This window comes from Mustela erminea, chromosome 17, assembly GCF_009829155.1.
Source record: "Mustela erminea isolate mMusErm1 chromosome 17, mMusErm1.Pri, whole genome shotgun sequence".
Lineage (NCBI taxonomy): Eukaryota > Metazoa > Chordata > Mammalia > Carnivora > Mustelidae > Mustela > Mustela erminea.
In genome coordinates, this window is record NC_045630.1 from 50,077,756 (window position 1) to 50,094,680 (window position 16,925).

The 16,925-nt window shown below is 41.5% G+C and overlaps 2 protein-coding genes across 7 annotated transcripts in view; one reads left to right on the plus strand and one right to left on the minus strand.

Moving 5' to 3' along the window:
• RO60 (Ro60, Y RNA binding protein) overlaps positions 1-13,459 on the minus strand; it is a 28,079-nt gene extending 14,620 nt beyond the window's left edge. The window contains exons 1-2 of one of the 2 annotated variants that reach the window (XM_032317530.1): positions 13,349-13,459; positions 2,244-2,839 (exon numbers count right to left, since the gene is read on the minus strand). In XM_032317530.1, the coding sequence (XP_032173421.1) occupies positions 2,244-2,823 (580 nt within the window). In that variant the 5' untranslated portion in view covers positions 2,824-2,839; positions 13,349-13,459. Of the gene's footprint in view, positions 1-1,700; positions 1,779-2,243; positions 2,840-13,348 lie in introns of those variants that run through there. The other variant, XM_032317531.1, reaches the window with a different exon arrangement.
• Positions 12,799-16,925, plus strand: part of UCHL5 (ubiquitin C-terminal hydrolase L5) — a 43,634-nt gene continuing 39,507 nt past the window's right edge. For 2 of the 5 annotated variants that reach the window (XM_032317534.1, XM_032317535.1), the window contains exon 1: positions 13,727-13,929. In XM_032317534.1, coding sequence (XP_032173425.1) covers positions 13,854-13,929 — 76 coding nt within the window. In that variant the 5' untranslated portion in view covers positions 13,727-13,853. Of the gene's footprint in view, positions 13,486-13,726; positions 13,930-16,925 lie in introns of those variants that run through there. The other 3 variants (XM_032317533.1, XM_032317532.1, XM_032317536.1) reach the window with 3 other exon arrangements.

The window sequence follows — 16,925 nt, forward strand, 5'->3', positions numbered from 1 at the left end:
ATTCTTTTCATGTTGAGAAGCCTAGGAATCTCTTATGCCTGAACATACTTGATATTATTAAAAGATGTTAAATAGGAGTTTTTCTTTCAAAAAAATTTAGAATTAAGCAATACTGTCTGTGGGAGTAAGTTTAGGGAACATCTACTAATTCATTTCATAGACCAAGAATTCAAAACCCAGAACTATTTGCACAAATTCAGAAACTAGTTTTTCCACCTAGAACTAGCACTTAGGTACACACCACCATGTGGTATCTCAGTAGACAAAGCTGGATCCCTACACTCTTCTTATACTGAATTAAAGATTTAAAAATTAAAAAAAAAAAAAGGGGCGCCTGGGTGGCTCAGTTGGTTAAAAATTAAAAAAATTAAAAGCATGAATATGTTAGGGAAAAAACTACAGGTAAATATTTTTATGACCTTAGGTTGGCGAAGGCCATTCTAACACCTAACATAAAACAAAAATCTATGAAGAAAAACAGGCAAGTTTCATTGCATTAGAATTCCAAACTTCAATATGCCAGAAACCCCCATCAAAAAAAATGAAAGACAAAAGAAAAAAAGGGAGAACGTGCATGAGATCTATATAATATGAAGCTATAAATTCCTATGTGTCCCGGGTTCTTAGAACAGTGCCCATCCATTTGGTGCTCAATAAATATTTGCTGAATGAATGAATGGTGACAATCAATATTAAGAATAGCAACTCAATGGAAAAAAGGACAAAGATATAATATACACCACAAAAAAATTAAAAATAATCAGCAGTATATGAGAAGATGAACTTTTGCCCACAAATTCAGTAAGATAATTTCTCACCTATCCTATTGGCAGAGACTTAAAAAAAAAAAAACCACTCGTAACGGTCATTGTTTAATGCGGGGAAACCGGCCACTTCTAAATACTGTTTGTGGGTTTACCCATTATATAAATATTTACATTATGCAAGTTTTTTCACTGTAGTATTTTTGTAATAGATTAAGAAACCAGAAACTATTTTACTGTCATCAGTAAGAGACTAGCTAAATAAATTATAGTATATTTATACAATGGTGAATAAAACAGTGTATGGGGGCGCCTGGGTTGCTCAGTTGTTAAGCATCTGCCTTTGGCTCAGGTCATGATCCCAGCGTCCTGGGATCAAGCCCTGCATTGGGCTCCCTGATCAGTGGGGAGCCTGCTTCTCCCTCTCCCATTCCCTCTGCTTGTACTCCCTTTCTCCCTGTGTCTCTATCAAATAAAATCTTAAAAAAAAAAAAACCAACACAGTGTATGTTTAGGAGTAATACACAACACATACAGTGATTTCTTTTGAAGGGCAGGACTCCTACTTTCTGCATTATATTTTTATGTATTATCCAGCTATTTTAAAACAAACATATAATTTCTAATAAAAAAACAAAATACAAATGGGTTTATATAAATATTTGCAATAATTCACTGTTTAAATTTCATTTTAAAAAGTCCATTCATAATAAAATGGATAAATTAGAAATTAATGAGGAGCTGTCTTTTCAAGTTTTACTTCTGGTATTAAAAAAGAGCAAATTTTAGAAATGCTGTGGAAGTTCATACTTTACAATTATTCTTGCCCAAATTTTTTTTCTTATTTCCCTTCTAAGAGGGACTGAGTAATTATCATACATCCAACTAACTTCTCAGAAATCTTCCCGCAGACACAGAAAAACTGCCCCAAGTTACCATGTTCCCTGGCCTGGCTGACTGCTTGGAGACAATTAACATCCTGAATTGTTAAGTTCAGCACTATTTCAGGTAGCCTTTAGGTTCCATGGAACATATATCCTAGGAAGACAGGGAGGGAAAAAAATCGTAAGGGACTACAACACTGTAGCCTGTCTATCTATCTGCCACCTACTGGCTAGGAGCTGTTTTGCTTACTACAACTTTAACCATTGCTTACTACAACTTTAACCATGTCCATACTGCTTTCATAAGCCATATTTACTTGGGTAAACATTCTAGTTAGCACAGTGACATTCTGAGATTTAGAATATTAAATCTGTAAATCTGTCATTTGATTCTTGAATAGTAATTTCTGGATTGTCTGTGGTAGGGTTTTAATTCCAGGTTGGCATTACGCGTCTGAATTAGTCAACCAATGTGTTTTGAGACTGAATGGCTATTTCTAGAAGATATTACACAATTATCTTATGTCAAATAAAAATTTGTTGTTTACCAGGTATCTGCAACCTCCCCCGACCCAAAAATCTTATACTTACTTACCTTCACTGGAAGGTTTAAGATGTGACAGTCTTAACAGATCTTTGTGAGACCAGCCATTTCTTTGTTTATACTTTGTAACTGCCAGAGCAAGGGCCATGCCCCCCTTTTCATTGTACCAGTCTGCTATAGCCTTCCGGAGGGCACGACCCCACATGCCACATTTCATGCTTTCCTTCAGATCTTTCTTAAACTGGATAAAAGTAAAGAGATGTGTAGGAATGCGACAAACTTCAGAAACAGCTTTAAATGCTGCCTGTTTTGTGCTTATGTCGGAACACTGAGAACAAATGGCAAGTGCAAAGAGCATAGGCTCTTGCTTTGCGGTTCTGCCTTCTTGACTAAATGACTTTATCTCCTGGATCACTTCACATCCTCTTCCATCTTCAATCAGTCTAATTAAAGCTTCAGCATTTTCAAGGCCCAACTTCTGTTCTTTGATATAGTAAGTCCCACCTTCAGAACCAAAACATAAGAACCGGTGTAGTCGATTCATATCAGTAACTTGCCATACATATCCATCTTCAGAATTGGTTATCTGTTTCTCATTCAGTGGTTGCATTTGGTTGACTGATTCCTCCATTTTTCTTTTAGGAAACCTATAAAAAGCAAAAAAGCAAAATGTTATTATAGCTAGAAAGAACAGTAAAATTATAAAAAGGAAGACATTTTTATTTCTGAAAACATTTATCTATGCTTTTTGAAATCTGCTACAAAACTTTTGATTTTTAAGAAAGATTCATTTATTTATTTATGTATTTGAGAGAGAAAGAGAACTAGCGCCCTCCCCACCCCCCTTGCACTCGCAGGGGAGAGGGGCAGAGGGACAGAGGAAGAGGAAGTCTCCCCACTGAGTGGGAGCCTGCTGCTCAGGGCTGGATCTCAGAACTCAGAGATCAGAGTCTGAGCTGAAGTCAGATGCCTAATGGACTGAACCACCCAGGTGCCCCTGTTACACAACCTTTTAACTTAAAGAGTATTTTTTAAACTCATTAAGTGGTAGCATGATAACCAGAAGCAACAATTAGGTTACATTTTTGAGGTCTAGTTCCTTGCTTCAGAGACTAAGCAGGCAGCTCGGCTTAAGGTCTGGAGGCCTTAGAAAGAGAATCAATGGGGTAGGGAGGGCAGCTGTGGTCGCTGAGGCTAAAAAGATCTTTCTACCTTTCCTCTCAGAATAATTGTGTACACAGTTTTGGTAGTGTATGCAACATCCATTCCTTCCCTTCCCCTTTTCCCAGGCAATAAACTCCTTCAGGGGAGGCTAGCCATTTCTCCAGTCCTAAGGGATGAATGTGTTTGGCCATGTGACACGTACAGGTAAGGGCATACAACTGGCTACTGTGACATGATTAAGTCTACAGAGAACACTTCTGAGGTTTTCTTTACTCTTCAAAGTGGGCTTAGGCTCTCAAAAAGGAAAGCTCCCTTTCTACCTTCAGACACTCATGTAGAAGTGATGCTTGGAGAGGTGGGCTAGAGGCAATGGGAAAGTCAGTTTAAGAAAACACACTAATTTATAAGGACGGTAGAACTGAAAAAAAATTTAGAAAAGAATCTGGGTCTCTGGTATCACTGAGCTACCTGGCAGTGCCTCAGTTACAAATTTCATAATGTATCACAAATGTATCCTAATTATTGTTTAAGCCTTTTATAAATTTTGAGAGCATGGTTGAGAGCATCATAACTGATTAAAATCCTATCAACTATGCTCATTTATAGCTAATGTGATCTGTAATTACCTGTACTTTCTTCCTTCCATTACTGCTAAAGCTACTAGAACTAGCTGCACGACAGCAATGTCCCTTTTTATCCTCCTAATGGAGCAACCGCAACTGTCCACTACTTTATCAGCCCACTGCTACTCTTACTACAGTAGAGCTGCTTATCCAGGTGCCCCAAGTCTCATGGCTATACCATTAAAGTGCACTGCACTAGGCTTCTCCCCATGACAAACAAAACAATACAAACAACAACAAAAACTTAACCAGGATTTACTGCATATTATGTGTAAGACATTAAAGAGATTCCTGTTCAATTAAAATGATTTTTTTTTAAAGTACCCCCCCTCCCCATTTTTTCTTGCCCTTAGAAAAACCATATTCTGGTTTTTCATCTAGAATATGGTTTTAGACGGCTCAGTGGGTTAAAGCATCTGCCTTTGGCTCAGGTCATGATTATGATTTCAGGGTCCTAGAATCGAACCCGGGTCGGGTGGGCTCTCTGCTCAGTGGGGAGCCTGCTTCCCTTCCTCTCTCTCCCTGCCTCTGCCTGGTTGTGATCTCAGTCAAATAAACAAACAAAATCTTAAAAAAAAAAAAAAAAAAAAAGAAAGAAAAAAGAAAAACCATATTCTGTTGGTGAGGTAGAAATATATACATATAAAAAGCAAACTGTATATAAGCACTCTAATAAAAAAGTACTATGAGTCAGCAGAGGAGAATAAAATGCTGTCTCAATAATAGAAGACGACTTGTGCAGAGAAGGCAAACTGAGAAACTGGTATATTAACCTTGGGGGAATGTGTTCCAGAAAGGGATTTCTGAAATCTTGCTGTCTTTACATTTTAGAAAAGGAACTAAGTATACTGGCATAGCTGTAAAGAAATGACAGATAAGGCAGTAGCTTAAAGAGCAACACAAGGTAAAAGAAATTTTGTTTTGAGGATGATACAAGTTTGAACATATTTATATATTGTGGGTAAGCCTTAATTTAAGATGGAATCCTGGTGAATATTAATAATTAAGAGCTAGGGAAAGGGGCGCCTGGGTGGTTCAGTTGGTTGGATGTCTGCCTTCAGCTCAGGTCATGATCTCGGGGTCCTGGGATGGAGCGCCACATCCTGCTCCCTGCTCAGCAGAGTCTGCTTCTCCTTCCCTGCTGCTCCTGTTCTCTCCCTCTTTCTCAAAAATAAATAAATAAAATCTTTAAAAAAAAAAAAAAAAAAAAAGAGCTAGGGAGAAGAGGCCCTTCAAAGAAGAGAGAGAAAGAGGGGTGAAAGAGGGGTGCATAGCCGAACAGCAGTATCATGGACCATAGGGAAGAGGATTTCAAGGAGTCAGGGCTGGCAATGTCAAATGCTCAGAAATTAAGTAAAATAATTTGGGAAAATGACCACCGGATTTAGCAAACAGTAGTGATGAGGAAGGGCAACTGTAGTAGAGTTCTGCAAGAAAGAGCCTGATTACGGTGAGATTAGGAGTATGCAGTGAGGGAGACTTCACAGGTGGACTACTCTTTTGCAGAAAGGGATGGCAACAGAGAAGATGAGAACACAAAGAAAAATCTTTTTATCCTTCTAGATGAGAGGACACTGAGGCTGAGGTTGAATGATTCAAACTGGAGAGTGGAAGGCAGCAGAGAAAGGATATAACTGATCACTAAAGGTGGAATAGAATGAGCTTTAGAGCATCCAGGTTGAGAATGGCCTATTGACAGCAAAAGAGATCCCTCCTTCAGTAAGGGTGAAGAGGGGTTAGAGAAAAGAGAGAAGAGTAAGGAAATTAAGGAAGTTCCTAATGTGGGTAGTCCGGTATGCAAGGGAACAATGAGGTTGGGTCTCAGAATGAGAATGGGGTGGGTATAAATGCATGGGAGAATGGAGAGCCTCACATTTTGAAGGTGACTGGGGAGGGGAGGGATGATTTGAATTGGGTTGGAAATAATCAGCATCATAGTTCAAATAAAGCTCTGGTGTAAAGTAGTCAATGTTAGAGCTGGCCTAGACCTCAGGTGTTAAAGTGTAATGATCATATTATATTAGTCATTAGGGACTGATTTATAGCTACCCAGTGCAGTATAGGCAGAAAGTCCTCGTGCAACAGATGATGCTTCTGCTATTTATTCTTACCCTTTTCAATATGGTTTTTTACCTGCCTTTTAATTAAAAAAAAAAAAAGATTTGAGAACAACATGCTTCTCAAAGACGGACTACTTAATTGCTAATTCCAGTAGAAAATTTTCTTTTATTTTGACCTTTTTACTGCATTTGGGATTGCTAGCTTCATCTCTAAGCTTTTACAAAAATACCCTTAGATGGTACTTTAACCTGGCTATTCCTGCTTATTAGTTATATTTGTTAGAAGAATAATACTAAAATGATACTTAATTATCAGGTTATGCTAATACAACAGTTTTCCTGACCAAAACCCCAGAGGTGTGATTTAAATATCCCAATCCAAATCTCAAAATTCCCTCCCCTCCAAATTCTTTCCCTTGTTATTATTTTTTGTGAGTATGTCTAGCTAATATTAGTTCCCTTAAGAGCAGGTGAAAGACCCTAGAGGACCCGCACCCAAGGACGCACTCACAGACCACTGGATGCAATAAGCAAGAGGATTTTATTCGGGCATGCTCGGACTCCCAGGGACACTTGACCACGAAATCCGCGAGGGATGGGTCAGTGTCTGAGAGCCCGGATCTGTTTCGGGAGTGACTTAATATAGAATTTTACAGTCCATTACATCAGAGCCCTCACTTTTCTAGCCAGTAATTTCAAAGCATTACAGCAAGGCCTACACACAGGTAGTCAATCCTTTAAAACCAACCATACATTCTGGCCAGTCACCGTTCAGGTAGTGTACAGCAGAGGGTACGTGTTGAATTGCACGTTTCTAACCTTTATCTGTATACGTGCTGAACCGCACGTCTCCGGCCTTGGTACGGGAGACAACCCTTAGCAATTTTACTTAGTAGTAGGGGAAATTCTTAACAGGGGAAGGGTATAACTTTATTTGATTACACAGCGAGCGAGGGTTTAAGCAATTTTTCATTTCTTAGCAAAGCATTAGAAGCATTATTATACAGAAGCCAGAAACAGCTGGGTTAAACACAGATTTTTGCTATTCGTTATCCTGTTATGCTGCTTGCTGACTCCCTTATCTATGGTCAGCTGGCCACAGTTTCTTAGTTAGCATAAGCTGGTTATAAAAAGAATGCTAAAACTTACAGGCTATACTATAGTTCTGACCTGGGGTCCTTCACAGGTATCTGGTTTAGTTTTGTATCCTGAACCTAGAACACCATATCAGTAATACATACTTGAGGATAACTAAGCAGTATTAAAGTGGTTTTCTGAACCATCTAAGAATCATGTATGATTGGTTTTTCTTCCTTGTAAAACATTTATTTTGAAAATAAGATTCGAGGCGCCTGGATGGCTCAGTGGGTTAAAGCCTCTGCCTTCAGCTCAGGTTGATGAAGTTCTAGAACCTAGGTGAGGTTCGGTGGGCTGAGGTCCGGAGCCGATGACCAAGAAAGAATTCTTGAGACATCTTTGGTGCAAAATGGTGGTTTATTAAAGCACGGGGACAGGACCTGTTGGCAGGAAGAGCTGCTGTCCCAGGTTGAGAGGGATGGCAGGTTATATACCTTGCGGTTGGGGGAAGGTGAGGAGAAGGCATGGGAGGTTTCAACAGAGTTCTCACATGTTAAGGAGGGCCTACAAGGTGCGGGGGGAGGGGGTGGTGGTGGTGGGGGGGGCTTGCCCTTATGGCTTGATCAATGTCGTCTTTAGGTCAGGCATTAACATCAAGATAGTTGGGAGATTCTTGGTGGGGTGTTATGATCCTGCTATCATTTACATTCCCTTCTACCTCAGCCTCCTCCAGTTTATGGTGGGGAGGGAGACATGAGGGCTTCAGGAACTGAGAGTTATTTGTCTCTGGAAATTTGTGCTGTTGATAAGGTAACCTCCCTGTTTAGATGGCTAGGACATCTGTAGAGCAAGGGAGATTCCTGTTCTGCAGGACTGTGATCCCTGCAAGTTAACTATTTATCGTTTTATGGCAGTCAGGGGTGCCTGAGGAATGCTACACATATGGGGGGGGCAAGTGGAGAGGGGGTGCAAGGCGCCAGCTCTTGCTCTGTCTTCAGCCAGTCTCCTGCTCCCTCATCAAGGTCATGATCCCAAGGTCCCTGGATCAAGCCCCCACACTGGGCTCTCTGCTCCACAGGGAGCCTGCTTCCTCCTCTCTCTCTGCCTGCCTCTCTGCCTACTTGTGATCTCTATCAAATAAATAAATAAAATATTAAGAAAAATGAGACTCAATGTGTGGAATTAACAATGTAATTCAAGCCTTTAAGATAAATTCTGTAACCAGGAAAAAATGTACTATATGCAGGTAGTGGATATACAATCAAGAAAAATAAAACATGAAAAAGTTACAGAGGAAGTAATGAGTCCAGAGTAAAAACGTCTTCTGAGCAGAACAGTATCTTTTTGAAAGTTTTCCTAATATATTTAATATTAGGTAGTCAAGCTATCTTTTGTTGAGCAAGAAGAAAAATGAACTTTTAAATCAAGGGTAGATGCTTAAGAGCTACCCCTGAAGGTAATCCTTGTAATCTCTGTTGTAAGAAATGTAGTTACTTACTCAGTGCCTCATCAAAGGAATCTTTCTTACCCTTGCATATGTTAATGACAACCACTAAGACCTACCCTTTCAGCATTTTTGCAGGAAAAAAATTCTCAGCTATTCACATGCTTCTGTGACTATTCTTTCCAGGATGCAACTTAAAACAGTGGGACAGATCACATGAATGGCCCCTTTACTTGTTTGTGCAAATTTACCAGATTCAAATTTGTAAAGTGAAATATGAAAAGCAGAAAGGCAGCAGTTCTAAGCTACTCTCCTCGTCCCTCAGTGCTAATATATAAATTAACTTTAAAACTGGCTGGGTGATAAGACAGTGGTATAATAAAAGAGTATCTAGTTTTTGTGCTGGTTTCTTGGCAGGGCTTCAAAAATCCTTGGAATTTGCAGATTGATAGGAGTCTTTGTTATGCTAATATGGTGATTCAAGCTGGGATCCAGGATGGGGGCTGGTCACCTGAAAGACTCATCATTTGATTAAAGAGTTGGTTGGAATTTTTGGCCAGGTCAAACTCCCAGGAGGGGTGTTAGGGCCCAAGATTGGGCTCAACCACAAAGTCAACCAATCATAATCATGCCTCGTAATAAAATCCCTTATACAAACTCTGAACATCAAAGTTCAGTAGCACTTCCTAATTGGTTAACAAATTGATGTCCTGGGAGTATGAACTGCCAGGATTCCACACCAAGGGTATTCCTTCTCCTGCCTCTAGACTTTGGACTACATTTGACTTTGGCTGTTCCTAAGTCATATCCTTTATATTAAAACCATAATCATAAGGGTACTGCTTTTAGTGAGTTATGTGAGTCATTCCAGGGAATTATCGACCCTGAGGGGTTGTGCCCTGTCACTCCTATCAATTGTGCTGGAGTACTCCAAAGAAATCATTAACTGCTGGACCCTTACAAGAAGGGGAGTATAAGGCACACGTGTAATGTCGAGGTACAGGTCCTGGCAAGATTAGAAGCCAGAAAAGGAACAAAAAAGCAGTCTTTCATGGAGTCCCTTCAGTTTCCCTATCTCAGTGTAACCATCACGGCTGTCTAATTTCAGAACATCTTCACCACTCCCAAAAAGAAACCCCTTACCACTTTGGAGAACAGTCTGGTAGTTCTTCAAAATGTCAAATATAAAATTACCATATGATCCATCATTTTACATTACCACTAGCAATGTATGAGGGTTCTAATCTCTCTAGATCCTTACCTAACACTTACTATTGTCATTTTCATTGTAGCCATCCGAGTGATTGTTAGGTGGTGTCTTAATTCAGTTTTGATAGGAGTGACAGGGTAAGCTTGTCATGTACATTTTGCAGACCAGACTGTAGATACCCTGACACCAAGCCTTCTGGCGAAGTGACTTAAGGAGGACACCTGAGTCCTCGTCCTTGTTTTGACCAGTTTCTGGATGCGTAAGAAGACATGCACACCAGATCGCAATCCTCAATAAAAACCCCACACTCCAAGCAAAAGGAGACTCACTCTCCTTTCCTTTTGAAGTCTCGCAGATACTATGTCTCTATCTGTCCTCTCTATATATCTGCAATAAACTCTACTCTCACTTCCTCTCAGGTGGTGTTTGACTGCTATCCTTTTTTAAAGCCAAAGACCCTCTTGGCTGGTCCTGTAGGACTCCTTCTAGATCCATGGACCCAGTCTGCCTATATCAACACAAGTCTGTGAGTGAAAGTCACTGCAGGGCATACTTTAAAATAGCAAATTTCATGATATAGGAATTCTATCTCAAAAATCTGTCATTATGGGGCGCCTGGGTGGCTCAGTGGGTTAAGCCGCTGCCTTCGGCTCAGGTCATGATCCCAGGGTTCTGGGATCGAGCCCCGCATCGGGCTCTCTGCTCAGCCGGGAGCCTGCTTCCTTCTCTCTCTCTGCCTGCCTCTCTGTCTGCTTGTGATCTCTCTCTGTCAAATAAATAAATAAAATCTTTGGAAAAAAAAAATCTGTCATTAAATCAATTAAAATAATGAAAACTAAAAATTGACTATATTAAAATATACCTGGGAAGTTATATAAATAAACAGAGATTCAAATGATATTTAACCCTGTACTTTTTTTTTTTAATATTTTATATATTTAATTGACAGAGGGAGACAGTGAGAGAGGAGACACAAAGAGGGGAGTGGGAGAGGGAGATGCAAGTTTCCTACTGAGCAGGGAGCCTGATGTGGGGCTCAATCCCAGGACCTCAGGATCATGACCCGAGCTGAAGGTAGTCACCCAAACGACTGAGCCACCCAGGCTCCCCTTAACCCTGTATTTTTATATTTATCTTTAGAAACTAACTTGAGTTACACACAGACATATACAGGACCTTAATTTCCCCTTTTCCCAACTCCCATCATCTCCCTCTTCAAAGCTCAAGCTCCACTGTCAGTGATTTAGAAGGCAGTTTGGGCAGTGAATGAGGTCAGAGCCTGGTCATCAATTAATCCACTCCTGAATAATCAAGTGTTGTAAATCCAGATTAACAGCAACTACAAAAAAAGATAGTTAATTCTTTGGGTCGGCCTGTCCTATCCAGTGCTCTTAAAGCACAATACTCCAAAGACTTTAACAGAGCTAAAGTTGTTTTAAACTTCAGTAAAGTTTAGGGAAAATTTAGGAAGAATTAAATAGATGACAGAATTTTTAAAGGTATGGCCACGATGTGAAATTGGTTGTGGCCATTTTATACAATGCCCACTTCTCTCTTAATATTGAATGCAAAAACCAGTGAATGCCAGTAATTAATACACAATATGTAATAGCACTTCTTTCTGCTTTGTGTTCATTAGAACATTTATAGTTATCTTATTTTAAGAGTATTAACACTCTTTCTTGGGTTCCTGTTTTTCTTGAATGTACACATCTGAGTATCTTTCCAAAGTCTCCTGATCATTTGTTATTTGGAAAATGCTTTTATCCCAAGAGGTCAAACAGGTTTTGCAGCTTAATCCTTTCTAAATGAAGTCAAAGCTGATACACATCTATGAGTGTGCAAGAAAATTTAAAAGAAGCCATACTGCAAAAACTGGGGCCACAAATTAAAATAAATACATCATTCAGACTGGTAGTGTACCTGAGCTGATCAAGTCAAATGATGCAATAAAAAGTGGTGAGGAACTGTGGCAAACTTGACAGCATGCCATCCTGAAGCCACACACTTTCAGCCAACTGGTTGTATGTATTAGGGACCTTTTATTACCTAATCTTCTCATTTTTCTCAAAGACCTAGAAATCTGGATTTTCACTTGAAGTTGGGATTAAATGTTAACACAACTGAAGAAATTTTCACCCTCCTTTCTGGTTACTTCTAGGTTATGTCAAGGGCTAAATTTTCAGTTTGGTCTTTCTACAACAGGCACTATGTTGAGCTGCGTATCAAATGTTAGGAGTACTTATTCCGCACAGAAAGCACTTTCAAGTTCACAGTAGTACTATAGGTTAAAATATACCACAAATGATCACAAACAGCTTTGGGCTCCAGTGACACTCATTCTAGGAATGGTTTATTAAGGAAACAAATCTAGATTCTTGTGCCTCACAAACTTTTCTATTTAGTATACTTAACGGAACAGATAATGAACAGAAATCCATGCCCCCCAACCAGTCTCCTCTTTTTATTTTGAAACTTCAAGACAGTATATATAAATAAATAAAAAATCAAACACCTGATGCAAACTTTCATTTCTACTCCATAATACAGCCATGATTTTTTTTTCTTTTTAAAGTAATCTCTTCGTCCAATGTGGGGCTGAAACCTACAATTCAGAAATCAAGAGTTGCATGCTTTACCGACTGAGCCAGGCAGCCGCCCCATAGCCATGCTTGTTCTAATATACAAACTGTCCTGTTGTTTCTCTCAGTAATATTTGTCATGCTTATTTTGTGGCTTCACAGAGTCCGTAACACAGTGCTCGCTAACTCCGAGGTACAGGTCACCTGTTTGAGGAGCAAGGAATCAGTTTTGTCTGCTAAAGTATTTTTCTCTGGAATCCAAAGGCCTCTCTTGGAATTCAGAGCTTTAAGGAGGGATGCATAAATACACGTACTCCTGAAGATTTTAATCTTAAGACCAGTATTCTGCGAAAGCCGGCTGAATGAGGGCAATTTCACGGTTTAGCGAAAACAGGCATTTTTGGATTAACTCATTTCATCTCAGAAACATTACAAATGCTTTTAGAATAAAACACGACGTTTTTCAACCTCCTTTTCTTTGAGGCATCGCATCCCCTTACGCTTGTCCATCATCCCCACGAATTACAGAATTTCTCCTCTTGCCATTCCCTCGAGGATAAACTCGCCTTCTGTCTTCCCACAAAGATCCCTCTTTCCAAGCCCCACATCCCGGGCAACGCCTCTCCGCGCAGAAGCCGCGGGAGGAGGAGGAGGAAGAGGAGGAGTAAAGCTAAAGCAGGCCCTCCGGACGCTGGCCTGTGGAACGCTATGGAAGCACAAGACGGAGCGCTCCCGGGTTTGGGAAGGGCCCACCCTCGGAAGCGTCCCAGCCGGGCCAACCGAGGTTGTGCCCGCAGAGATGCTGGGTCCGCTCTCCAGCAACGGCAGGACTCAGAGGCAGGGCGGGGGAGAACGAGGGTTTTGCCAAGCGTTGGCCCCGGCCTCAGCCTCTGGGATGCTGGATGACGGACATGGAGGACCAGCCAAACCCTGCGCGTCCCCGGCTCTGCCCAGACCGCACAAAGGGCCCCAGCCGGCCTCCCGCAGTTTCCTCACCTGCGCTTGGCGGCCGACCCTCCGAACCCACAGCGCCACCGGGAGAAGCCCTGCGCTTCAAGAGAGACGACAAGAAGATGCTACAGCCCCACGGGCGCTAACTGCTCCAACTCCACTGCCGCCGGGGACTCCTCCAGGTTAGGCTCCGGGGGAACGAGCCCCACCCCTCTCCTTTGGCCCCGCCCCCGACTGGCGAGGATCCCGGATGTGGCCTCCCACGGCGCGCTGAATCCCCGCCCTGTCTTCTTAAGCCCCGGCCCCTTCCGAATCCGCTACGGGTCCTGCACGGCCTAGGAAGAGTTTCGCTGTCTCCTGGGTGGCTAGAGCGTCCTCCCGCGCTCTGTCGCGCTGCAGGTGACGGAGCCCGGAGGCTGTCGGGAAGTAGGCGGGGTGACGTGGGGTTGACGAGCTCAGCGGCGGGTTTGCCGAGATCAGTGGCTGCCTGCAGCTGGTGCGGGGGGCGGCCGGATCCTGAGGTGGAGCGGGGCGGTGTGTGGCCGGGGCCATGACGGGCAATGCTGGGGAGTGGTGCCTCATGGAAAGCGACCCCGGGGTCTTCACCGAGCTCATTAAAGGATTCGGTGAGAGACAAGGGACCGTCCTGGGCCGGGGGTCACGGGAGGAGGCCCAAGCTGGGCATGGAGTGGTTCTCTGCGGCCACCGCCGCCTTGCGTCCGAAGGGAGGAGACTCCAGAAGCCTGCATCGCGGAGGTCTCTCGTCCCCTCCTCAGTCTCGGGCGGTCGCGTTTCCGCCCTAAATTTGAGAGCTTCATCACGAGGGCAGGGATCCTGTCTGTCTGGTGCACTGTCGTATCCTCAGGACTCGGCACTCAAGGACTTGTTAATTGACTTGAGCGCTCCTCGCCCCCGCCCTTCACGCACGTATCTTTCCCTCTCCACGGTCGCTGCCCCGGGGAGCGCTCCCTTTACCCGGCAGGTGTGCCTGCGTGCACGTTCTCAGGCCAGCAGTCTTGCAGGAAAAGCTAGGGTGTACCTGCTCGACGGTGGGGTGCGTATGGCCCAAGCCTTGCAGGAGCCCGAGATTCTGGTTACTCAGAGCAGAACACCTTGAGGGTGTGAGTAGCCCCGCGGACGTTCGCACACGCCGACTGCATGGGACTGACAAGCCACTTGGCGAGTTCTTCTCCCGGCTCGTTTTTTGGCTTCCGGTAAAGTGTGGTTTCTTGAGCTGGTGCTCTCGACTAGAGGCCACATGCTTTTCTCAGGGCTTTTTTTTTTTTTCCTGACCATGTTTCTTGTCTTACATCCTAAATAGTCAGCATATTTGACTTTTTATCCTTTTGTGTCCATCTTCCCATTCTTTTCTTTGGGCAGTAGCTTTATTTAATTGCTACATTTCTTCAAGATTATTAATTCTAGCTATTATGTTAAAACTTGTACTCGGGATGAAAACTAAACTTTGATATAGATACTGTCTCTTGTGCATAGATGAATATTTCGAATCTAATTCATCAGGCATGTGTTGTTTACCTACTGTATCTCAGGCACACTGGTATGGCCTGGGAATGTTCAGTGTGAATAAACCACGACTGCTCTTAGAAAGATCTGACCCTCAAACTAATATTTTTAATTCCTATGTTAGAGTATATACAAAATGTTACGGGAACACAGGTCATGGAAGAGCAAAGAAAAAACATAAACTGTAGTAATGTTAAAGTATATGCCACAGGAAACAGCTAGCAAAGCGACAGAAAAAAAAAACCCACAAAAAAACAAATAATGTAACAGTCAAAAGAGAACTGTTTGAATCTGAAGCTGAAAAGTAAACTGAGGCCAGGTTGTATGCTGAGTTGTATAGTTTGGATTGCCCTGTACTTCCTGGGGACTTAACTGCCAAAGATATTTGAATGCCAAAATGACATTTTTGTAATTAAAAAAGGTTTACTAGGTGTTGTGTGCAGGGTGGAGTGGTATGAAGGGAGAGAAACTAGCAGTTTCATAAAAGGGTTGGAGTCCGGTGATCAGCTTGACCTAAAGTTACGGGGTCAAGAGGAGGAGGCAGTTGCAGTAATTTTGCTCCATTTAAATCAACAGGACTGCTGACCGGATGTAAGGGAAAGGGTGAAAATGACTCCATGGGTTCTAGCTTGAGTGGCTGATGAAGCTTGATGAACAAGCTTGATGGACAAGAAAATGAATCCATTTTTGAGTAATGAGTTTGAGATGTCTGCAGGTTTACCTTCAAAACCTTAACTATTATGACATTTTAAGTTAACTTTAAGAAATAGTGTACTAAGCAAGTTTGTTTTTAAATCCACTCCATTAACAGTTATTGCTTTAGTCCCATATGTATAGAAAACTTAAAATTGAAAATGATTAAAAGACATGCATTAGAGTGATATGTAAATGCATCTTCTGTACTGGCCCATATGAAAAGTGAAGAAATTGCTATTAAAAGATTGGCTACATTGGCAGAAAAAGTTTGCAAAAAGTTAAATGATGCAAATTGTATATCATCATCAGATACCTCAAAGAGAAAATCACTTTATTCCAATCATTTCCTTTTTTTTTCTCTTACCTAACTCATAGATTTAAAAAGCTTTTTGAAGTTTATTTTTTAAAAAGTAGATAATCTTATTGTGTATGAAAGCTATTGTCAGTTTATTTTGAAAGTTTCTTCACTGGAAAAATTGTGGAGTCAGTGAATATATAAATACAAATTTTAGTAGACTATAACATCATGATAAAACAATATTCTTTTTTCTTTTTCTTTTTTTTAAATTTGTTTCTTTGAGAGAGTTCTCCAGCATGTGTGCAGGTATGGGGAGGGAGGGGTAGGAGAGAGAATCCTCAAGCCGACTCCACACTGAGCACAGAACCCCATACAGATGCAGGGCTCAATCTCCCAAGCACAAGATACTGACCTGAGCTGAAACCAAGAGTGAGCCACTTAACCAGCTGAGCCACCCAAGCACCCCGACAAACAAAGTTCTTATTAAGAAACTGATGGAGTACAAGCAGAATTTACAGTTTTAATTGGTGCAGTACATACATAATTCATAAATGCACCAGAATAGTAGTGATGGTCTACTGATTAAAAACAGAAGCTGTAAACTTCCATTCCCAGCCAAAATGGAATAACAGGGACTGCATTTACTTTTCCTACAACAATTTAATGACCCCAACCATTTCAAGAACCTAGAAAATGAAGAGCAAATGAAACCTGAGGTAAGCAGATGAAAGGAAATAAAATCAGAGTTGAAATTAGTGAAACAAAAAAGAAAAATGGTGGAGGAAATCAATGAAACTAAAAGCTGGTTTCTCAAAGATCAATGAAATGGATAAACCTCTAGTCAGCCTGATCAGAAAAAGAAGAGCAGGGGGCTCTTTGTTGGCTCCGTTGGTAGAGCATGTGACTCTTAATCTTGTCTTTGTAAGTTTGACCCTCATGTTGGGTGTAGAGACTGTTTAGAAATAAAATCTTAAAAAAAAAAAAAAAAAGGGAGACACAAAGGACCAATATTTGGAGTAAGAGAGAGGATACTGCTATAGATTTTATAGATTAAAAAGATAATGGAGTATTCTAAACATCATTATGCCAATAATTTGACAACTT